The sequence below is a fragment of the Euleptes europaea genome, chromosome 5 (genome assembly GCF_029931775.1).
Source record: "Euleptes europaea isolate rEulEur1 chromosome 5, rEulEur1.hap1, whole genome shotgun sequence".
NCBI lineage: Eukaryota > Metazoa > Chordata > Lepidosauria > Squamata > Sphaerodactylidae > Euleptes > Euleptes europaea.
In genome coordinates this window covers 49,933,538-49,958,355 of record NC_079316.1, presented here as the reverse complement: position 1 = coordinate 49,958,355, position 24,818 = coordinate 49,933,538, and the positions used below count along the sequence as shown (strand labels likewise).

At 42.5% G+C, this 24,818-nt stretch overlaps 1 protein-coding gene across 1 annotated transcript; it reads left to right on the top strand.

The window, feature by feature from the left end:
• Positions 1-873: 873 nt before the first annotated feature.
• Positions 874-22,639, top strand: SAP130 (Sin3A associated protein 130). The gene is made up of 21 exons (XM_056849574.1): positions 874-913; positions 4,197-4,314; positions 4,468-4,703; positions 6,052-6,210; positions 6,412-6,523; positions 6,895-7,019; positions 7,568-7,692; positions 8,923-9,073; positions 9,291-9,381; positions 11,006-11,110; positions 11,482-11,623; positions 12,738-12,856; positions 14,758-15,048; positions 16,053-16,227; positions 16,613-16,717; positions 17,802-18,160; positions 19,038-19,286; positions 19,657-19,782; positions 19,984-20,087; positions 20,920-21,033; positions 21,692-22,639. Exons 2-21 carry the CDS (start codon positions 4,203-4,205, stop codon positions 21,848-21,850), a joined length of 3,159 nt encoding a protein of 1,052 aa, XP_056705552.1. The 5' UTR covers positions 874-913; positions 4,197-4,202; the 3' UTR covers positions 21,851-22,639.
• Positions 22,640-24,818: the final 2,179 nt, after the last annotated feature.

Below are 24,818 nucleotides of genomic sequence, written 5' to 3'. Positions count from 1 at the left end.
GTAGCAAATGCTGGCCAATTTCAGTTTGCACTGTCAAACAATACTAATTTAAAAGGAGAATGCTGTGGTATGCAATGGCAGACATTACTAGATCAGCTGTTGCCCTATGAAGGGCATCACTTCCAAGCCCAAAGGTCATAGCCTTAAGATTTTTAGTCCCTCCCTCATTCCCCCCCCCGTCTATCTTTCTTTTGGGTTTTTTTTTTAATAGTCGCCCTCCTTTTCAAAGCCTTTTTCAAAGAGACTTCTTCCTTCCCCAGACAGAACATTTTTTGAAAACCTGTTTGCTCAATAGGAAAACTGTACAACAAAATATTACTGAGATGGTAGCAACAGGCACGAAGAAACTTTCTATAAAGCAAACAGAGGCTACGGAACATATTTTTCTTTCGCTAAGGTAGAGTCGGAAAATGTAATTCAATTCAATTCGCGCAACGCCTTTAAGCAAAAATTGACAGTTCTCAGGTTGAGAGTTTTTCTTTTCCCGCCATCATTCTGAGACTCGGCTTCTCAGTACAGCGAAGCTCCGGAGAAAACCAACCAATCCCGGCTTTAGGAGAGTGGGACGGGCGAAAAATGAACGTTCCGCCTGTTCCACGACAGCCAATCGCATACCTCTCACGTTCCCCAACCTCTCGCGACATTAACGTCTGCGACGTTCGGCTCTCGAACTACGACTCCCAAGAACCTCCTAGCATCAACCGCCTCAGCCAATCGCCGTGCCCGCTGAGGAGAAAGTATCGCCACAGTGGGCAGGATTCGTCAGACCCAATCAATCTGAAGGGGGGGGGAAGGGGTGCTTTGCTGCGGCAGCGGAAGCAACACTCCCGACTGAGCCCCCCTCAGTGTCAGCGAAAGAAGCGGCTGGGGGGAGGGACTTTCCCGAAAGTCTACGCCGCACCCTGGGCTGCAGGTAACTCGGTGGATGAGGGGAGGGCTCGTCCTGGAAGCGGGGTTCCAAAGAGATCCGGCGCTGCTGCAAGCCAACCAGCAGCGGAGAGTAAATTAAGTAGAACAGTTCGTCCCCTCACGTTCGCGACGTTTACGCGGGTCTTGAGGGGGGGGAGAGAGAGAGACGCCGCAGCTTTTTTATTCTTGCTGAACATCCGGGTCCCGGCCCTGCGCGTCCGTTTCACATAGTGATAGGGAGGGAAAGGAGGCGGGTCCTGCCTACTCCTGATTAGCTATTACTTGTCCCTCCATTGGTAGCTGGGCATAACCTATGCTGGCTTTCCCATTGGTTAGTGGGTTGTGCTTTAGTCCGACTCGAATTGGCCCGTGTCGGAATGAGGAAATCTTCCCATTGGCTGGCTCGGAAAAGAGGCGGCGGCTTGACGCTAATCTCGTAGGCGGAGCTTATGCGAAGAGACGAGCCCGGCCCAAAGAAGGCGAAAGGGGAGGAGCCTGGGGAGCCACAGCCTTGGCGGGTCCCGTCGCCGCTTGCTTTGCCGCCCCGGGCTGGGCGCTCTGGTGGGTGGGCTGGATGCTCCGATTCTCGCTTTGGGTCGGGGATCCGGTATGAAACCCGGCCGGTCTCGCTCGGCTGGGAAGTGAAGCGGCTGAGAGCTGGCGGGGCCGGGCTAGCGCAGCCATCGCTGGCAACGCTGTAAGACCCTCGCAGGACCGATGAGGAGGGGGCTCCTCCTTTTACTCTCACCCCTAGAGATCGCTCCGGTTCTGAGAGTGGCCCAATCGGAAAGGCGGGGGTTATGCTGAGAGAGGATCCTGTGAGCGTGGTTTGGCTTTCTCGCGCTATGCAGGTACCGAACTCGTTTTAGAGTCCATGAGGGTGGGGGGAGCCTTCCTGCATCTTACTACCTGGTGCTTAATAGAAGCGCGTTTCGGCTGGTTCAGACACTCGAACGGAACGTTCCAAAACTGCACCCGGGTTTTAAACCTGTGTGTCATAAAGGGGGGGGGGGTTGCAGATAATAGGATAAGACAATGGCTGGGTAGGAAACGCCTGGAGCGGATATTTGCATATTTTTTTAATGTGATCACAAGTTACTGCCGCTAATGTTTAACCTGACCTTCTAGTCAAAGGAAAAAGATCCGCTCCCTGCTAGAAGGTGATCCGCTCCCTTTCATTCCGGTTCCACTGCCAACTCCATTGTGCGATCTGAACCTGTGCAGATTATTTCCACTGTGCTTAAGTGGAGTCTTGGTTCTAGTGTTATAGTACTGCTTGATGAGCACTCCCACTAAGGCTTTTGCATGGTTTAGCCGTGCTGCTCAAATGACTGCAAGCTGCAAAAAAGAGAGGAGGGGACATAGTAGAATCTGTGCTGCTTCTAGCCCCATGCGAGGGCTAAAGAAGAAGAGATGGTTTTTATATGCGGACATTCTCTCCCACTTAAGGAAGAATCAAACCAGCTTACAATCACCTTCCCCTCTCCACAACAGACACCCTGTGAGGTAGGTGAGGCTGAGAGAGTGTGACCAGCCCAAGGTCACCCAACTGGCTTCATGTGTAGGAGTGGGGAAACAAATCCAGTTCACCAGATTAGCCTCCGCTGCTCATGTGGAGGACTGGGGGATCAAACCCAGTTCTCCAGATCAGAGTCCACCGCAAAGGGTTTTCGGACTTTAAGACATTTTACAGCTTTCTAGTGACAAGTACCACTTTGCCTAGTAAAATATGTGACTGTAGCAGCAACACAAACATCTGTGTTGCAGCTGTAGCCTCACTATCAGACTGCTTAAGCGGAGGGAGAGTATATACCGTAGTCTGTGGATCTCTCACATAACAAATATCTGTGTCTGTGAACAGTAGACAGTGCTGAACTGTACAGACCAACCATCTGTCTTTGTAGCTTTGTATGTTCATGTATATAGTCCTGTCAGTGTTTTTTTAATCTTTAGTTCAGAATTCCAGAAGCTCCAGCTGTTGTTGCACAAAATCAGAGGAAACTTCCTGGTTGCGTTTTTTACATTTGTGTGACAGTAGTGTTTTGCTCCACTGCACTCGCTGTCACGGACAATTGTGCAAGCTCTCAATTGGGTGTTTATAAATAATGATTTTGAATATCTCTCCCTCATTTGTTCTGGAATTCAGTGTGATGATTCCATACTATGCTGAAAACTGGGGAATACAGTTCAGGACAAAATGTCTCACTAACTTAAGCAGATACTGTTTCTGACTTCTAGCCATATACAAAATATCAGAGAATCTACACAAGTAATTCCTAATATCCATCACGTGTGTATTTGTTGAAGATGTGTGGTGTCGTCTGTGGCATGTGATTAAATTCTCATATGCCAATGTTAGACCAACATAAGTACATGATTAACAACTACTACTAACTAATATTAACTTTTATGTTAAGTCTGATTTCATGGGATCTGTACAGCCCTGAAATTGTTACATTTCCCTGTTTCGATATGATCCTGATTCTAGCATATACCTCAGTGGTTCTCAAACCTTTTGGGCCACCACCCCCTTGGTTCAACAAACTCAACCCCACTGCCCCATACCCTATCCTATAAAAAGCATTATTCAAAATAGGGGTTTGCATGATGCACTAAAGAAGGTAAGAACAATAAAATTTCAAAACAGTAACAGTTAATTGCACATCTCTTCAAAATAAAATTAAAACTTTTTAGTTGAACTTTATTCAATAAAACTGATGAGCTTGATCCAGTGGTACTAGCTCTTCAAAGTCTGGAAAAAATTCGGATAATTTCCACCAAATTTGCCAGCATGGTGCCATAGCTTGATCTGTTGTAAATTAGTGAACAACACAGTTGAAGGGGCCAACCTCTAGTTTCCCCCTGCTGCCCCCTTGTCTCTTAGTGCGCCCCTAGATAATCCCACTGCCCCCCAGGGGGTGGCACTGCCCACTTTGGGAACCACTGATCTACCTTCAAGCAGGCTGTAAATTTCAATTTGTGTCAAGCCCAGAGTTTTCATAATTGCAGATTTATTATTTACGAATTGTAACTATCTTTTGAGCCCATGTTCTGTTTTTAGATGGTGCTGCATTCTTATATTTAAGAGCAGCCTTATCGAACTTGATTAAATTATTTACATTTTAGGGTTTCAGTCAGAATCTGCTTATGGAGATACCACTTGTCAGTAGCTACAGTCTTAAAACATTAGAGACTAGTCCAACTGAATTTATTAGGATTGTTCATGAACAAAAGCATTCAAGACTGTGGCCATATGAATGATTTATAACTCTATGTATGCTCCATAGGTGAACATGAGTTCTCAACAGTTTCCTCATTCAGGAGCCCCTCCCACAAATCTAGGACCAGCTCCTCCTTCAATCTCCACCAGTGGAGCTACTGGACTGATAAACCCAACAACTACAGGTAAGGCAACTATTGAATTTGTAATTGTTCTACCAAGTTTGTAATCCTAAGCATACTATCCTGAAAGGAAGTCCCATTGAAATCAACAGTGATTGTTCATCTTAGCTTTTTAGGTCTCTTCTTCATTGTTTCATTTTTCTTCTTTTCCAGTAGTAAGTGATGAACCCAGTCGAGAATCAGAAGTTCCTCCCAGAGATCACATAGTGCCAGGTGGTTCTCTGCAGTCTCGTGAAGAGAAGCAGGAAACAGTTGTGGTGCGCCCATATCCACAAGTGCAAATGTTGACTCAACACCACACAGTGCAGTCTGGTGCACCAGTTACAGTGACAGCTCCTCCAGCACATCTGGCTCCAGCAGTGCCACTTTCTTTTTCTGAAGGACTTATGAAGGTAATAATGGCTCATGTCCCATATTGGAAAACAGGGGACTTAATAACACTAATGCCATTGGCAGTGGAGAGGTTTGTTTAGCAAAGCTTTAATCCTGAATGCAGCTTTCTCTTCATTTTAGCAGTTAAGTGTTTGGATGGTATTATTTGCCCTAGTCTTTGGGACAGAGCAGGTTGAATATATTTCATTTTTAAAAAAACCCTACATTTGGTGAAGGCTTTTTTTTTTGTTGAAAACAGTTTAGCAAATAGAATGCACTAGTCTAAATACTAAATCAAAATACTTGGTACCACTGTAAACACCCAAATTTCTTGCTGAAAATTACTTCCTAACTGTAGCATCACTCAATAATACCATAATATAATAATGTTAATCCAGTCCTGTTGAATCCCAGATTAAAAGCCTTCTTTCCTTCAGAAAGCCACATATTAATTATATTGCAAAAGTTGGCTGGTTCATTTATGACAGTTAATACTTCTGGGATTCTTCCCACTACCATAAAGAGTAAATCAACTTTAAAAAAAAGAGTTTAAATAGGGCAACTGACATTTCTGAACTGTAAGACCAGTTAAGGCATGGATAACCCACTTGTGGCCCAAAGGCAGCATGAAGTCTGTGATGTCGTTCGGCCCAGTCTCTGTGACTACGCTTTCAAATATTTATTTTATTTTTTAATTTTAATTTTATTGGATTTTTAGGCAGCTCTTTAGCTGACATACTGTACTTTGAGTACAGGGATAGATTATATACTGGTGAGAGTGCTTTAGTGTCATCCCCCCCACCTTCCTATATAACCTTGTTAAAAGTTAGAAACCAAGACAGCTTTGTCCTTTCATTATATCCTCTGTATTATGAGCATAGCAGTGAAGTCAATCAAAGATGATCTGGTTGCAAGCACCATGCCTGACAGAAGGTCCAGATTTCCAAACATGGGGTATCAACCAGCCCTCTTACAAGGCAGCCAAGCAATTGGTGTTCTGCAGTTTTATATTAACAAATTCCAGATCCATTTTTATTTAATACATAGGAGAGATGATGACATAGGTTGTTATTGGCACAAAATAAAAGCAAAAGATTTTCAGGGAGGTTGATGAAGAACCCTTCATACTGTGTCAATAAGATGACTTGTTTTCTGCAAACATTCTTTTTTTTAAAGCATTCCTCTGCTGAGGAATCTTATTTACAGAAGCGTATACAATATTTAATAATAATACTGTTTCAGACAATGGTTACCACTGAATTGCTGTACAGACTCCCCCATATAAAATAACCAGTTCATACTTGTACTGTTAACTTCTTTTTATGTCACAAAGCACAAATAGCGACCGTATTTCTCTGTTCTTTGCAGCCTCCTCTGAAGCCCACCATACCTAGCCGTCCCATTGCACCAGCTCCGCCCTCTACTCTGTCAGGTCCTACCAAAGTCCCTGGGCAGGTTACTGTAACAATGGAGAGCAGCATTCCACAGGCCTCTGGTATTCCTGTAGCAACAATCAGTGGTCAACAGGTTGTCTCTTTTATTCTGTTAAAGTACATGGTTTCTTGTTAAGGCCATATGACGAAAGGTCTACCTTTATAATACATATTTAACCTGTGCCATCATGTCTTTTTAAAAATATATATATAATTGTAATTTTTCTTTGTGTATGACATTTTACCAATGGATTATCTCTAGAAGGACTTCTAATGTGAACCTTCTTGCCTTCAGGGACATCCCAGCAATTTGCACCATATCATGGCAACCAATGTTCAAATGTCAATCATTCGAAGTAGTGCTCCTGGGCCCCCACTACACATTGGAGCCTCTCACTTACCTCGAGGTATGGAATGTAATGATCTTTTCTCTAGAGGAATGGTCCTGGAGTAATAAATTTTGGACTGTGGCTAATACTTCCTGTGGTGGAACATTTAGAGCGGACTGGTCTCTTGATGTCACTGCTTGCATTTTCAGCTGTCTTGTCTTGGAATACTCTCCGGGTGTAGTTAGACTTACTATATACTACCATGTGCCAAACACAATGAAAAACAGAAATCATTAAATCATACACACCTTAGTTTAGTAGCACTACTAATGATTCTCTTTCCTCTGTCTTTATTTTTTGTGTCAGATATCCATCACTCTGACTCTTTTTAAAAAGTGGATCACCTAACTATATTTTAGTAATGTGTGTGTGGTTTTTTTCCCCCTTAGGTGCAGCTGCTGCTGCTGTGATGTCCAGTTCTAAAGTAACAACAGTCCTGAGGCCAGCTTCACAGTTGCCAAATGCAGCCACAGCTCAACCAGCAGTTCAGCACATTATTCATCAACCAATCCAGGCAGGTGGCAAATATAGAGTGTTGTCATGAGACTGTTGTTGAACATTTTCAATCCCTTCCAGTGGGATGTCACCCAGAAGAAATCCTGCAGACTTAATGCAAACGAAGCCCTCTGATTTCCAAGTCTAATCTGTCAGTATCATTGACCTAGCTTTGGGGATACCACACAGAGACAAATGGTAACACCAAAAAGAGATCTTCAAATTTACGTTTTCTTTTAAGAGCTTTCTATTTTTAAAACTTATGGCTTAGTGCTTTTTGATTAGTCGTTTACAAAATATTGTCGAGTAATATTTGAAGTTGTAATTGGAATATTTTTCTTTATAAAACAGACCTATATATTTCTTAGTAAATAAACTGCTTCAGACGTAAATTAGCTTGCATTTACGAGAGACAAAATTCTCCTAAAAGTTTCTTTGTTAAGTTTTTATGTAGATGAAAACTGATAAAATTCAGTTACCTCACTTTTAAAAAATCTTCAATTGGCTGACAGCAGTACTGTTAACCAATCTGTGATGATAATAATTATTTTTTCCTTGTCTTGACAGTCCCGAAACGCTGTGACAACTGCAAGTACCATCCCCCCTGCAGTAGTAGCCACAGTCTCAGCCACAAGAGCTCAGTCCCCAGTTATTACAACTACAGCAACACATGCCACAGAGTCTAGTCTCAGGTAACCACCACAGAAAGTATCCTAAATACTCCTTATATGTATTAAGAGTATGATAAGGTGCGTGTAGGAGATGCAGCTGAGGACCACTGGACACGTGGCCACTGCCTGGAGACTTTTTTTCAGGCTGCTTGTCCAGCCAGCTGTTCTATATATGTAGCAGCTTCACATGCAAATCAGATGAGCACTTTTCTGCACTGTAGCCACATAGCGTATAATGGCCTTCCAAAAGATACTCTTGCATCTGCTGTTGTGTATGATACGAATTAGTACACCAACAAGGAGGTAAAGCTAAACTACATTCTGGTATCTCTTCTAGCTTTATGAGTTTGCTGAGGCTGCATTCAGGTATTACTTTTAGACAGCATTACATTGCAATGTATGCAAACCCAGCTTGATGCTGGGCTCATGCACCTCACTCCTCCCTTCCATTCAAAGATGGAGGAGTCAGGCGTACACACAAACCTGGCAACAACATGGGTTCATGTATACCTGAAGCCACATGAACACGGGTTCATGTATACACGAACCCGTGTTGTAATGGCCTCGCAGCCTCAATCAACAGCAGAAATTGCATCCAGGGTACCGGGCAAGGAGGAGCAGCAAATGATGCCCCCCAGACCACACCTGCCTGTGAGCTGTGTGGTGGAGCAAGCATGCTACTGCTGGCTCCAGCCTTGCTGTGGCAGAGGTGCCTGCAACAGCACTGGGAGGAGCTGATTAAGGGCATAGGCAGTATGGGGGGCATGATTGAGAGAGTGGTAGAGGGCTTTGGACAGGGCAGAAGGAAGGAGCACAGCAGGCATTACTATAGGACCAAGAGAAGATGGGATAAAAGAAACCAGGAAGGTGAATCTGGGGAGGATGAAGTGGTTCAGCATCAAGGAGAGAGGGAGGAGGATGAGGAGAGACAGATTTGAGGAATGGCACAGAAGAGGAAGGTAGAGGAGAGAAAGAAAGAGTTAGGAGAAGCCACAGGGGAATGAGAGTGCACAGGTGAGAGGAACCTTGGGGCATGGGTTGGCCAAGGTGGTGGGTCCAGATGACAAGAACCATGCATTAATGTCGCAAATGAACATGAGTGAAGGAACACTACATGCCCAAAGGAGGGGTTTAATGTGCCAGTGCTCCCATAGCCTTCACTACTGCAATTTAATATAGTTAAAAATGACATCTGAATGCAGCTTGACTTGAGTAGCTTCAGAAAAATAATCTTCTATTCCCCCCCCCTAGTCGGCCGACATTATCAATTCAACAGCACCCACCTACTGCACCTATCAGTATTCAACGTCCTGCACAGCCACGAGACACAGCAACCAGAATTACCTTACCATCCCATCCAGCCATAGGAACACAAAAACAGCAGCTCCACACCATGGCTCAGGTAAATCGGTAATCAAGCAAGATTAATTTAGTTTCTCCCCCTACATTGTCTCTGTCTTTTTTGCTATGAGGTCTTAAAGCTCCATGTTGAATATAGTTTTGTACTGGGCTTGGGAAATACTTTCATTTAGAACTGACAAAGCAATGATGTTAAAGCAAGACGGTTCAAAGCATACCAGCAGTGACTTCCTAAAATAAAACTTTTTTTCTTCTTATAGAAAACCATTTTTAGTACTGGCACACCTGTGGCAGCTGCAACAGTGGCACCTATTTTAGCAACCAATACCATTCCTTCAGCAACCACAGCAGGTGAGTATCTGATAGGAAAATCAACTTGAAGTCAGTATTATAGACTCCATAAGCCTGTGTACAATGGATTTTATTGGGGGAAGGAATTGAAAATATCCTATTGTTAAAGGAGCTAGGAAGGGGGATTGTATGGGTGCCTGGAGAAAAGTGTCCTGTCCCTTTAATAGAGGCTTGGTGTGTAGAAATGGTCAGCTGAAGTTTTTCATGGCATACAGGTAAACAACAACACCTGATAACAGCCCACTGAGCCTCTATTGAAGTCACAGGACACTTCTTTTTCTCTCCAGAAAGTTCACAACCCTAGTGGAGGAGGATTTCCCTGGCTAAAACAGGGGGCTTGGCTCTCCCAACCAGCTCCTACTGCCAGTTCAGTCACCACTGCCCAACCTCACCATGCTGCCATCATCTTTGGCACATTTCAAAGCCATCTGAGGAAGTTGCATGAGGTAGGTCTTAAGGGTAGAGAGAGAGACAGGGAGGACTATAAAGGGTGACAAAGGAAAGAGCAGAAAAGAAGCGTGAACAGGATGAAGGAGGACCCTTCAAAAGAGAAAAGGAAGGAGTTGGGAAGCAAGCAGGAAATCAGGAATCAAGGGTCCTCAAGCAGGTGCCCTGATTGGAATACCTGAGTTGTCAGATAGGTTGTTTGAAGTCCTGCTGTGAGTTGTCAGAATTAGAAATCTGTTGCATAGAAATTTTAATGTGTGTAATCTACATTTTCTGTTTGTTAAGGACGTAGATGCCAAGAAAGATTTAACAGTATATACATTGAAATGGGTTTGCTGATTAATCAGATGTTCAAGCTTATTTCTCTGCACCAGCCCCTACCCAGAGGAATCCACAGTGACCAGAACCTATATTACAGGGCATTGCACCAAGGACTCTCAGGCAGGAAGCTGCACCTCCCCACACACTTGCTTCATCTGATTTCGATCAATATTGGAACAACACACTCCACCTTCCCTCTTCCTGAGGCAGCTGTGGCCTCCCCATTGGTCCCAGTCACCCTATTAGGCTTGACAGAGAAGTGGGGCCATGCAGAGGAGAAAAGCACTGCCAGGCCCCTCCCTCATAGTGCCAGCAAGCTCATCCAGGTGAGCCTATGGCTGAAGGGGTTAGCAGAGAAGCCAACGGCAATGCTCTTTTTTTTTTTCTTTCACTGGCCGTGCTGCATCTGGTCCCATGGCATCTGGGCATACAAGTGGGGGACTCAGTGATAAGTCCAGGCTGTGGACCTCAGACACCCCACACCACTGGGAACAACATGGTGATAGCCCCATACCTGACAGGACCCTTCCTCTTCTTGTCCTGAGCCACAGAGCCATCCTACGCATTAGGCAGATGAATGGGCCGGCTGCCTGGGAAGCCTTTAGCAGAGCTAGCTCCTGACAGCTTGAGGAAACCTCAGGGAAAGGAGCCACCTTCAGATGCCGGCTGGTAGCACCATCTGACCAAAGGCATTGAACTGGCCAGCTGGAGTGGCACACGCATGTGCTCCAGAATGCAAGCGTGTAGTGGTTGAGGGGAAGGAGCTTTCCCCTTGGGTGATACCTATTAATAGAGTGTTCTTGATAATTAAGTGCCAGATAACAAAGCTTTTACCATATGTCTTTCTGCATTTCAGGTTCCGTCCCCCATACCCAAGCGCCTACGAATACGATTGTCACTGTGACTATGCCTTCACATTCTTCCCATGCAACTGCCGTAACAACCTCAAACATACCAGTTGGTGAGAGCACTGGTTCAGAGCTATTCTTTCTTTGGTTCACAAATTTTATTGAATGGTGGGGACAACATGGGTTTGGGGTATCTATGCATGATAGCAAATAAAGCAAGAAAAGACAGCTCAAATTGGGAGCAATGAACTGGCAGATTGTGATGTGGTCTATTCAATTTTATTAATAGTTACTGATAAATCAATCAGTGCTTTAAAGACAATTTCCACACATCACTGCTTCTCTCCATTCAACATCCCTGGGTTTTCAAAAACAGACTACTGTGACTTGAGCTTTTGTGAAAGGAAACAGTGAACAACCTACAGCATCCTATGTTCTTTGTCTGAGTTTGCGAAGAACTGTGGTGTCTTTTCTCACTGTGCAGCTAAAGTGGTCCCTCAACAAATCACACACACTTCTCCTCGCATCCAGTCTGATTATACTGCAGAGAGGAGCAATCTCATCCCTTTACCTGGGCACCGTGCATCTCCAAACCCAGTTGCAGTGGAAACTAGAAATGACAACAGGTAACTGAATACATTTGGTACTTGTTAATTTTGGCCATACAAGAGTATTCTGTGTGAAGACAGCCACATAAATAGGATGAAATGTCTTGATTTCTGCAGTTAACTTGCAGTGCAATCCTATGCAGTTACTCAAGCTAAGCCCATTGATTTTCATGGGCTTAGGCTTGAGGAACTAAATAGGATTGCGCTGTTTAACACTTGAGGTAACACAGTTTCTGCTTGTTACTAGTAGAAACCACTTGTGGTTCTTAACCTGCCTCCCTGAAAAGGCATCTGAGTAATCAAGCTACAATAGATGCTTCCTGTTCTTCAAGCTATGGACAGTGGATGCCTTCAGTTCTGTGGTTCATTGATTCTGTGATGTCCTTTCCAGTAAAGAACTTTATGAAGAGTAAATATGCAGTAGCAGTATCGTAGCCAATGAGGTTATCTGAAGAGTAGATAATTCAGAATAACAGACTTGACTCATCCTGCAGTCTTTCGCAGCTGTGAAAGTGAAGGGAGATGCGTTGCTCGAGGATGAATAGGCGTTGTTCTGTTGGTGCATGTGCCCTGGTCACAGAGAGGTTTGTTAGTCAAGATACTACAATTCAGGATTAAATTTAAATAAAATTAACAGCAACACGATTTTGTAATCTTAAGTACTAGTGGTATATGCGAGCCTGGCAATACTTCCACTTCTCTCCATGGGGTTTGCTCTTTTGCTTACAGTGTACTATGTTGGAAGATTGGGGGCGGGGGCTGTAGCTCAGTTTGTAGAGCATCTGCTTGGCATGCAGAAGGTCCCAGGTTCAATCCCCGGCATCTCCAGTTAAAGGCACTAGGCAAGTAGGTGATGTGAAAGACCTCTGCCTGAGACCCTGGAGAGCCGCTGCCGGTCTGAGTAGACAATACTGACTTTGAAGGACCAAGGGTCTGATTCAGTAGAAGGCAGCTTCATGTGTTCAAGATTTTTCTAGTGGCCTTTTAAGTGGAAGCCACAATGTAAGAAAAATGTGGTGGTCTGCAGAGAACCAGGCAAGCCAGAATGATAGTGTGCCATATGACCAAATGTAAGCATTGTTGTCACAACTCCAGTAGCTGTCATTCCAATGACACCTCTTCTCTTTTATAGGCAGTCGGTGCCTGTTCAATTCCAGTACTTCTTACCAACATACCCACCTTCTTACCCTTTGGCTGCTCACACTTATACACCTATTACCAGCTCTGTGTCCACCATCCGCCAATACCCTGGTAAGCAGCATAAATGAGCATAATGCATACAAATATTTTTGGGAGTTAAAGGCATTCGTTTCAAATACAGTGAATGCAGTATTTAAATATTTCTGAGAACTGGCAACGTTTGCCATCATTTTTATAATAAAGGAAGCAATTTTTGTTATAGGTAACAAATGTGTATCTGCTAGTATTTGAAGCAGTCGATGTAATTTCTAAATCTGTAACAGTGAGGTTGGTATACTTGTGTGTTAAATAATGGCTTGATTTTGCTATTGATGTATCATTTGAGCAGTAGCATTTAGAAAGATAGAAAAGCTAGTACAAATGCATTGATGCATAAATGCCATTAAATGGAATGCAGAATAAAACACACTCAAGTATGAGTATAGAAACTTGAAATTCAAGGAATATTAGATATTAAAGTGCATGCAACGCAAAGGCAAGGAGTTGCATTGTGGCTTAAACAAAATCTAAATGAGATAGATCCCATACATATAAAATCTCTTTGGCTGTTATTAACCATTGCAGAAGAGAGCTATAATATGCCAGTTACACAAGCTTGGCTACTGAGCTATGCAAGCCCAGAGACGCTGCAGAAGAGAACCTTCTGATTGACTCCTTTCCCCCATCCATTACAATATGGTGAGTGAAAGGAAGTCTGTAGAATGATGGGGGAAATCAGCAAGAAGCATAATTTGGATCCAAGCCGCAGCCTTACAGTTCAGAGTGAACTCAGTTCTGCCTATATGAACAGGGTATCGGGTGATGTGATTAGTGAAGCTGTCAAAATCCAGAAGTGCGTTGTTTTAAGAAAAGACCATGTATAAGCTCATTTTCTAAGTGCTCAAAGTACTTCACCTGCATTATCTCAGTCATTCTTGCAGTAACCCCATGAAGTAGTCCAGCATTCTTATCCCCACAATGCTTGGGGCAACCGAGTGAATTCCTGATTGAAACGAGATTTGAACGGGGGAACTTTCCAGCTTCTAGCTCATGTTCATGATCTCTGCTGCGCTAAATTTATATCTCCAGGTTGTAACATCTCTGTTCCAAGTCATTACCGTATTTTTTGCTCCATAACACGCCCCCCCCCCCCCCAGCTGGCCATCGGGCAGGGAAAGCTGGCTCGCGCTGGAACGACACGAGCCGGCTCTGTGCACCCCGCCCGCCTCCCAGCGGGGAAAGCTGGCTTGTTGTTCCAGCGTGCCCAGCCGGCTCTGTGCGTCCTGCCCGCCTCCCAGCTGGGAGGCGGGCGGGGAAAGCCGGCTCGCATCGTTCCAGTGTGCCAAGCCGGCTCTGTGCGTCCCGGGGTGCACAGAGCCGCCTGGGCGCGCTGGAACGACGCGATCCATCTCTGTGCGCCCCGCCCACCTCCCAGCTGGGAGGCGGGTGGGGAAAGCCGGAGCGCTGGAACGGGGCACACAGAGCCGGCTCGCGTCGTTCCAGCGCGCCCAGCCGGCTCTGTGCGCACATTCGCTCCATAACACGCACAGTCATTTCCCCTCACTTTTGAGGAGGAAAAAAGTGTGTGTTATGGAGCGAAAAATACAGTAATGTAGCTCCTAAATGAACCATTTCTGAAAAACTGATCTCCTCTGAAAAACTGGGATAGGTATAGTTGGCCATAGTTTTTATTTGGGAGCGGCAGTGGTAGAAAACTGTCTCTTTGCAGCTGTACAATACTAATAATGTTCATGACGGTTATTACAATGTGGCTTTAGCAATGTAAAGCCTACATCGCTTATATAAATTGAAACTAGACCAGTTGATTTATGAACTTTTTGGCACTTTCAGCAGCACTGTAGACTGGTAAATACAATACAGTATATCTTCATTACACGTTGCTTGACAATACAGGATAATAAACAAGGGGTTTTTTTGCATGGCAATAATTGGAGTCATTTTGCCGTTCCCAGTTTCAGCTCAGGCCCCCAACTCTGCCATCACTGCTCAGACTGGTGTAGGAGTCGCCTCCACAGTCCACCTCAATCCCATGCAGCTGATGACTGTGGATGCCTCTCATGCTCGTCATATCCAGGGCATCCAGTCCACACCGATTGGTGCACAGGGGATACAGCCAGCACAAGGAATACAGTCGACACCAATGGGAACCCAGGGGCTACATCCTACTGCACCAATTGTTACACAGGGTCTTCAGACTGCACCAATGGGTGCTCAGCAGCCACAAACTGAAACAAAGACATCAGGTAACTAGCCAGTGGTATTTCCATTTGTTCTATGATGCTGAAGAAGCCAGTACACTCTTGTCTTCACGTTTTTATTTGTTATATAATGTTTAAAGGATGCTAAGACTGCATTTCTATAAACACTTACTTGAAAGCCCTATTGAAGTTAGTGGGTCTTACTTCTGAGTACACATGTAGTGGATTGGGCTTTCAGTAATATAAAAGACTTTTGTAGTTTCATTGTCCACATTTAAACATGCATAATTGGCACATGATTTATTTAAGCCAGCAGATTATTCTCTATAAACCCATAAAATCTTGGATCATAGGGCAGAAGCAGCTTATTGAGCTTCTGCCATCCCCAACCAAGGTCAGGTTTGTGGATCTTTTAGTTATGACACGTTAAATGACTATGGGAGCAATCCTAAGTAGGTCTATTCAGAAAGAAGAGTTTTTATACCCTGCTTTTCTCTACTGTAAGGAGTCTCAAAGTGGCTTACCATCACCTTTCCTTCTCCCCCCCACAACAGACACCTTGTGAGGTAGGTGGGGCTGAGAGAGTTCTGAGAGAACTGTGGCTAGCCCAAGGTCATCCAGCAGGCTTCATGTGGAGGGTTGGGGAATCAAACCTGGTTCTCCTTATTAGAGTCTCCTGCTCCTAACCACTACACTATACTGGCTCTCCAGTTCCATTTTCTTCAGTGGCTTAATCCCAGGAAAATGTTCTTGAGATTGCAGCCTTTAATACATTACATATAGAGTTTGTGTAGGAAACATAGGGTTGGATCCTGACTGAAGTTTCCACTGATTTCTCCTGACCTCCCCCACCATGTCATTTCTTAAGATTCCCTGTTTCTCAGAAGCAGCATTTCGTTGTGATCAGTGGACTGTAATGTGGGGCTGGGAGAAGGAAGCATAGAGTGGACCAGTTTTCTTACAGTGACAACAGCTTTTCATTTATCTTTATAGTGTTCTGCTTACTCCCTTAGCTTCTCTTTATATCTCTTTCTCCTCCCCCTCCTCAGTGGTCCTGGCAGATGGAGCCACCATTGTGGCCAATCCAATCAGCAATACATTCAACACTGCTCCATCTTCAACAACTGTGGTGCAAACCCATAGCCAGACTGCCAGCTCTAGCACACCAGCCCAGGGTTCATCTCCTCGCCCAAGCATTCTCCGGAAAAAACCCACAACAGATGGGTGAGTGAAATTAGCAATCACTGTCATACTTGAAATTTGCTTACTGTAATATGAAAATAGTTATATTAGGTAGAGTAGGCAGAATGATGCTGCCCATTGAGAAACTGTTTTTCTTGAAGATTATGTTCTTTGATTTCCTTTTTTGTTTAAAAGAGAAGGTGAGCTGCAAGTTTAGGAACCTAGTATCTTCTGTCTCCTAGCGTAATGTATAGAACAGCTAGAGACTATATAGTTTAAATAGTAAAAAAAAAAAAATCAGTTCCTTGGGGGAAGTACTCGAATAGTTTCACTTCTAAGGAATTGCAATGGGATCTTTTCCATTTACAACAAATCTTTCAGTGATCCAAATTAAATGTTACATGTTTATTTTTTTATTATTTTGCAGGCTGGCAGTTAGGAAGAGTCTCATTCCTCCTCAGCCACCTGAAGTTGCTGGCCCTCGAGTAGAGAGCTCTATGAGGAGTGCATCTGGATCACCAAGACCAGCCAGGTAAGACTTCACAACAAAATAAGATGCAAAAAATTCAAAACTACTGGAATTTTAGTTTCTAGGAGTAGAGGAAAGTGTTGCCTGTTCTTACACATTGCAGTGTAATCAGATTTTTTTGTGGAGACAGCTGTTTGCGCAGATGTGAATTGAGCCAGTAGCTGCACACTGAGATGTTCAAGCTTATGAAATTTGACTTCACCCCTGCTCTTTTTTTTCTTTTACAAATTCTTTTCAGAGCTTGGTAATCCACTGCTCCCATTCAAATATGTCATTTTTTGAAGATTGTTTGATCTTACTGACTAGTACTTCCATCTTCCAAAAATGTGGTGTGATTGCATGACTATTATGCTTAACAGCCTTACTCCTGTATCAAACCATATAATCTGATAGGGGGTGGGGGAATAAAAGCCAAAACCTGAATTTGGAATAAAGTGCACAAATGTGGATGAAAAATGCTTTTAGTAACACCGTGTGCACGTGGGTTTTCTTGGTGCAGAATTTTGGGATAGAGTAGAATAGTACTTTTAATAGTGTCTTGATGAACAGGCAGAGATCCATGGATATCCCAGCCATGGTAACCAAAAATTACATATAGGAAAACACTTATTCAAGTGGTTTTCTCACATGAAACTGAACAGGATCATAGTGAATAATGAAAAGGAGCTCTAGTTAAGAGTGTTGAAAGAATCTTAACAGTATCACTAGAACATGTATAAACATTTGGTTCTAAGCCTTTAGCAGAAATTATCTAAATGTTTCTTAGGTTTGGCACTATAAGTTGCTGCATCTTTTTATGTTTTTACAAAAGAATCAGAATCCCAGCACAGGCACTGTCTGAGTTAGTGACTGTATTGCACAATTTGTGGTAGCCTTGAGGCCATTCATATTCTGGGCATACAACGCCTCATTTCTGCAAATGAGATGGTACTATGTCCATCATCAGCTTCATTTTGACTGAAAGAATGAAAGCAAAATAGGTCTTTTGGAGGCTCTAGCTTCAACTTCTCTGTAACACTGTGGTAGGACTTTAAACGAAAACATTTTTCTAAAACTGATGTCCCCCCCTCCTTTGTTTTGTTTTTAGTGCCAAACCTAAACCAGAAATCCACGTGTCCATGGCCACTCCAGTCACCGTGTCTGTGGAGGCAGTATCAATTCAGAGCAATGAGCAGCCTCCAATTGCAGTCCCTGCTTCTCAGCAGCCCCCGCCTGCCATTCCGACAATTATCACAGCAGCCAGTCCCCCGTCACAGCCCACAGCAGCCCTGTCTACCATTCCAGGAACTGTTCCGGCTGCTCCACCCACTTCTACCACAATCGTGGCTCCTCCTCCACCTCCGTCAACTATCGGTGGTGTTCTCTCCACAGTGCTGGGTCCTGTTGTATCAGAGATAAACATCAAAGAGGAAGTGGAGCCTATGGATATAATGCGGCCAGTCTCAGGTAGCTTGCTGACTAGGCGGTCACAAAAAAGAGACCTGATTTGGTTACAAAAGTCAGGATGATCAACTTTGCAGAATGTTTCATTATAACAATGAAAAATAATTCTTCTTGCTTAATTTAAAATACATTTTTAAAATACTTTGGTTTTCTATTTGATCTCAGCATAAAAGTTCATAATCTTGGGTCGAGGCTGGGTGGTGAAATGTTCTTGGGCTTCACGAATGATTGAAATTACAGTAAAAATGGCTTCATTGACCAAGAGTTGGCTAGAAAGATGTATTCACTATTATTTACAAATGTTTGCATATTCAATGCATCTGCAGTCAAAACCAAGAGGGCAAATAGGCAGCCTTGCAACAAAAAATGAAATGGAGCCTTAATTTCAGTATCTTTTTCACAAAAGGAATTTTTTCCTTTGTTAACAGCAGTTAATTTTTCATGTATTAAATAAAAAAACTTGGGGACTGAAGCAATGATCAACCAAAAGGATTCTGAAGCTCCATTATGGTGAACTTTTATAAAACAAAAATTTGTTTTATCCTTTCTCAGTGTGACTGAGGTAAACCGAGGAAATAGTTTCTGTGCCAAGAACGAGTATAACTAGCAAATAAACCATTCAAAAGAATATTAGAAAGGAGCTGGCTTTGTATAAGACTATTACAGGTTTTAAGATCCTCAAGTCAGAGAGACCCTCAACAAAGCATTCCCACTTTTAACAAAATACTGCCCTTTACAAAGGCACCATAATGGTAGTTTTCACTTTTGGAGAGCACATACCCTGTTTCATTGCACTATTTGGAAGAGAGAAGTGGGGGACCTATAGTACTTTTTAATTTAACTATCTTGTACATATATAGCTTCTTTTCTTCCCTTTCAGCAGTTCCTCCTCTGACTACAAATACTGTGTCTCCATCTCTTACACTGTTGACCAACAACCTTTCAATGCCCTCAAGTGACTTGCCACCTGGTGCCTCCCCACGGAAAAAACCACGGAAACAGCAACATGTCATCTCTACGGAAGAAGGGGACATGATGGAGACCAACAGCACAGACGATGAGAAATCCACTACCAAAAATCTGCTGGTAAAGGCAGAGAAGCGCAAGTCACCACCAAAAGAATATATAGGTGATCACTTCTGGTGCAAATCTTCCTTCTCTGGTACTTTCTAACCCATAGCTGTCAACCAAAAATACACCTTGGCCGGTAAACAAGAAACCACAGTGGGGGGAAACTGGTAGACCTCTGCTTTTCCAAATCTCATTGTTTTGTAGCATTGTATACGTAAACACAAGAAACTGGCAGTGCTCTCATATGCAGTGCTTCTCCAGCCTAAACAAATTGAATCACTCTGCATACCGTTGCACTGTCCATATTGGATCTGAGCTAATCTATAGTTCAGGTTATATTTCTGTATTTCAATTGTGAGGTTGTCTTCCCAAGTTCAAACTGCAGACATCTTTAAAACATTTGAATAGTTTTTTTTAACCTTCCTTAGATGAAGAAGGTGTCAGGTATGTGCCTGTACGTCCAAGACCTCCCATAACACTGCTTCGTCATTACCGGAACCCATGGAAAGCTGCGTATCATCACTTTCAACGGTACAGCGATGTCCGGGTGAAAGGTATGTTTTCTAGTCACTTCCTTTAGCGTGGTTCTATGAACTGGCATGTTATACTATCAAATATGATTTGAAAACATGTCTAAATATTTTCTTCCAGTGATCTAGTATCAGATGCACAGTGCATGAATAGCTATCCTGTATTTCATTGCATTGTGATTGGGTTCCTTATCTTTGACTCATCATCTTTGACTTTCTTTCTAGAAGAGAAGAAGGCCATGCTTCAAGAGATAGCCAATCAGAAGGGTGTATCCTGTCGTGCACAGGGGTGGAAGGTCCATCTTTGTGCAGCACAATTGCTGCAGCTGGTAAGTGGGAGAATCACTCTTATTTTGTATAACATGGGAGAGCAAGAGATACTTCAGGCCAGCAACTCTCTTGAAAAGGGATATATTTGTGTATTTTTTGTTTGTAATATACAACCGCCAGGTTGATTACTGAGAGTACATTTTCCATTAAGAATTAAGTGGTAAGTTGTCAGTTTGCAATTGAGTATATGTATATCTCTTAAACCTGACGTTTGTGTGGATGGAGGTTTTGATCCAGGCATAAGAGCTGATACATTTTATACAGATGCTCAAAACTGGCAAATCCCTCCCTCTGGTGCACAGGTCTGAAGAAGTGTCTGGGATGGTGCCGCTGACTTGAGGAGGCAGCACTGCTCCACATTCCTGGATGCTTCTATTTCAGGTGGGGGTGAGGTAGGTGCTTTGAATTCTAGCACCAAGCTCCCCAAGCCATTCTGGAGGAATACTAAAGAAAAGTGAGATTACTGTTCTGTGCTAGGAATATTGGGTTCATGGAAAGCAGCTGAAGTTTTAGTATTGATGAAGGTTGTTTTGATTTGAGAGTAAGAGCTGATGGTAAGAAGTCTGAGAATCTCAAAAAATTTCTTTCACAGGCTTGGGCCAAGGGTTGGCTGACCTTTAGTTTGTCTTTAGACAGCATAGGCTAGAATCAGTGTTTCCCCATCCACGGACAGGGCAGTCTGGCTTCATTATGAAGTACATTTAACAGAGCTCCCCATGGTAGATGCAAGACACACAAAATCTAGAAAGGAAATGGAATTTATGTTTCATGCAGCCTTTATTATGAAACACTGTGAATGTTGGGTGTTCTTGCCAAATTTTAATCTTATAGACTAACCTGGAACATGATGTATATGAACGACTCACCTCCCTTCAAGAAGGGATCATTCCCAAGAAAAAGGCAGCAACTGATGATGACTTGCACCGAATAAATGAACTGATACAGGTAAGGAGACTGTGACTTATTTTGTCAGTTTTGTAAAATTTACTTTAGCCTCTACTTAGATTAAATTGTTTTCAGTCTAAGCAGTGGGATGTTTTAAAATTCATTAGACAAAGAATTATGAGAAAGAATTGGAGGTTAAACTAAACTGAACATACTGTATACCCACTCAAAATAGTGATAAAATATAATGCCCTTTAAAATTATGAATCATTACTAATACAGAGACTGAAAGGTTCCATGTACCAGTCAAAATATAAGCAAACATTTTAAATTAAAAAATGTCTCCCACTTACACATGCACACATTCATTTCTGTGCTTTGGAGACCAATCCACCACCTCATTTTGAATTTCTTCTTCATGGAGACAATACATTCAAAACATCAGTGCATAAAATATGATAAACAATTGGTGCAATCCCTTTATACAGTTACATATTTTTAATCAGGAGAAAATACAAATGCATTGATATAGTACTGTATCCTTAAAGCTGTTCATTTTGAAAGGCTGTGGGGGTGAGCTATAACAGACACTGGATGATTTGCTTTAAAGTTCTTGAGATCATATTCTTTCTGGTATTTCAAGAATTACTACTCAAAGATAACTTACATGTCTTTAAAGTATTTGACTTTTTAATGTTGGTGCTATGTTGTGTTTCAGGGGAATATGCAGAGATGTAAGCTTGTAATGGATCAAATTAATGAGGCTCGAGAATCCATGCTAAAGGTCTTGGATCACAAAGAGCGTGTTCTGAAACTTCTCAACAAGAATGGATCTGTCAAGAAAGTGTCCAAATTGAAAAGAAAAGAGAAGGTCTAGAGCCAGAGGTAGAAGGACTCTGGAAACAAAGGATTGTACAGAACAGTGTTAAGGCTCATTTATTTTGGGTTTTATTTTAGAGAGCTACATTTTGAGTAAAAAAACAAAAACAGGACAAGTTTCAGAGAAAGACAACAGATGGATGTGTGGAGCCCAGAGACCTTAAGGGATTGTTGTTGACCTATCAAAGGAACAAAGATTTTTTTCTCAGGCTCGTCCCTGTTTAAATTCTTCACAATCACATTTTGTTTTGCCCTCTTGATGTGCCAGTGCCTACTAATTGGAACCATTGATGCAAATGTGGTAGACAGCTCTCCTCCTTCCATCTTACAGTTTTAGCAGAAACTTCACAGATTTGTACAATGGATTCCTGAAACAGACCTCAAGAACCATACATCTATTATGAGTGTTGAGAAACGGGGAGGGTGGGAATGACACTACTTCCATCTAGCCCACTCAGTTCTTGCTCCTTTTGACCTTGCAGCTGGCCGGAGCAGCCTTCATAAAGCAGTGATGCTGCACAGGCAATTCAGCTATATTTAGAATCTTAAGTGGTTCTGAAGTCCTCTAGCTGTCAATTTTTTAAACAAAAAAATACATTTCAAAGTGATTCGTAGTGTTGTGGAGTGTGTGCGTGTGACCATGTTGGTGCTCTGGGATATAATTGTTTTCAAAGTACTCATACAGCGCAGTACTTCCTGTAGCTGGTGTGGTGCTGTTCCTTGTGTTACATACAATTGTACTACATAGCATCCTGAAAACATTAAAGATTTGGAGGATTTTGTATAATAGTTCTGATTTTGTGCGGTGAGAAATCACTTTGAAAAATAGATATTTGCAGAGATAGAAGATTAAATAATATAGTGTGGAGGGGAATTAACTTCTTCCTAGTGTTCTGAAAGAGCAGAAGAATACATCAGGTTTTAAGATCCTTTCCCTCTTACTTCTGCAGAAGCAGCTGAGGCCTTCACCATCCATGCTTTTCACTATGGTGCTAAAACAGTACATGTATCACCCTATGAAGTATAACTGGCAAGTCAATGGGAAACCAATAGAGCAAGTAACCCAGTTTGGTTATTTAGGAATTCGCTTCCAAGCTAATTTGGCCTGGAGGGCCCATCTTAAGAATGCTCATAACAGGGCCTTAGTTGCAACAAAGTCCCTAATATGGTTTTGTTTACAGCAGAGGTGGTCAGTTTGTTCCTGCTGCTATTCTCTCTATGGAGCTCCAGTATGGATCAAGGCATGCAAAGAGACATGAGATTCCCTTTTGTCATTATTTTTGCAGAAGATCACAGGGATGCCAAGTTGTGTAGCTAATGTTTCTTTAAGGGCAAAACTAGGCTTACAGTCTTTGGAAGCACAGGCATGCCCTTCGGGCTTTGGCTGAAAATTCTATTTGCCACAGAAGCTAATGGGTACCTATTAAAATCTGGTGTATATGCTACCCCATGGAGGAAATTAATGGAGACTAGACTCCAACTACTGGATTTTAGCAGTAGTGATTTCAAGATACTGGGAAGATCAGCAGCAGAATAAATACCTGTATCACTTGGACTTTATCAGCCCTACAAAGAGAGCTCATAGGATATGCTCTCCTTTATACTTAGGATTGTCTTTTGCAAAGGTGCCCTTACCCTGTTTAGATGTTTTTAACTGTTTCTTGACATAGGAGAGCATGTCCCCTCTCAAGTAATGCAAGGTCAAATGCAAAAAACTGCATATTCTGTTAGACTTTGTGACTGTGCTTCTAGACAAATCAAAACTTTGGAGCATTGCTTTACTTAAATGCAGTACCTTTTGCAGTATTAGGGATTTGTGCATTGCTTCTCACTTATGCGATGACGAGGGGCAGTTAACACCAGACAAGGTTAAGAAACTTTGGCCGGCATGGATTTAGGAATTACATTGGCTGTAACCAAATTTTTTGCTCACATAATCATATTTAAAGGACCTCAAGTATGGTAAATTATTTTTATTGTATCTAGTGTGACATTGCTCATGAATTTGGGTAAATGAGGAGCACCATTAAAGTAAAAACAATGTACTTTTTCCTATTATGTACCATTCTGATTAGTAGGATGGGGAGAATAACAATTAGATGTTATTTCTATTTTATTTTTGTCTCAAAAAGTTACTGTTCCATTACACAGTTGTCTATACTATTTAGAAAGGACAAAACACAATCCATTCCCAATCTCATACCCAAGCTTTATGAAATGTATATCGTTCCCATTCTATTTCATATGAACTTGTACAGAACATCTTAGTAGAGTAGGGTTAGACCAGTTAAGGTGAAATTACACTTAGGTGAAAATAAATCTATAGACAACTACTACAGTGTCATAAAGCTTGCTATGTGACCTTGATTCACTCATGCTCTTAGGGTTGTTGAGATGATAAAATCAGGAGGGGAGAAACAAAACTACTCTGAGCTCAAAGAGCAGCACAAAAAAAATCTATTATATACCTTCGTTCCATAATGTTTTGTACTGAAGCTGACAAGACACATCATACCTCTAAAAACAGGAAGAAGCAAAGCTTCCTAGGCTGCATCATTCAGATACCACCATATAATGTGATTACATTGGGCTCGAGCATGAATGCTGTAATTCAGTCGTGTGTTCGCAAATAGCCACAGTTAAAACTTAGCCACTTTTTTTTTTTGCCCCATGCAAAGATTTAACATAACTGTGTTGAACAGACTTTGGGTGGGATCTTACCGGCTTTTTTACTTCTGCAACAGGCTCTTTTAACCACACAAAAGCCTATGTCAGGCATCATAGAACCCACATGGATGAAAGCACTGAGATAGGGAATTGAGAGAGATTTCCCCTCTTCTTTGCACAGGTGCACAAAAGTAGTAGAATCCAACCCTGCTTGAATCCAAAGAACATGTTTTTTCCCTTTACTCCATCCTTATAAACGACTTTGTGAGGTACATTAGGCTGTGACTAGCCCATAGTCA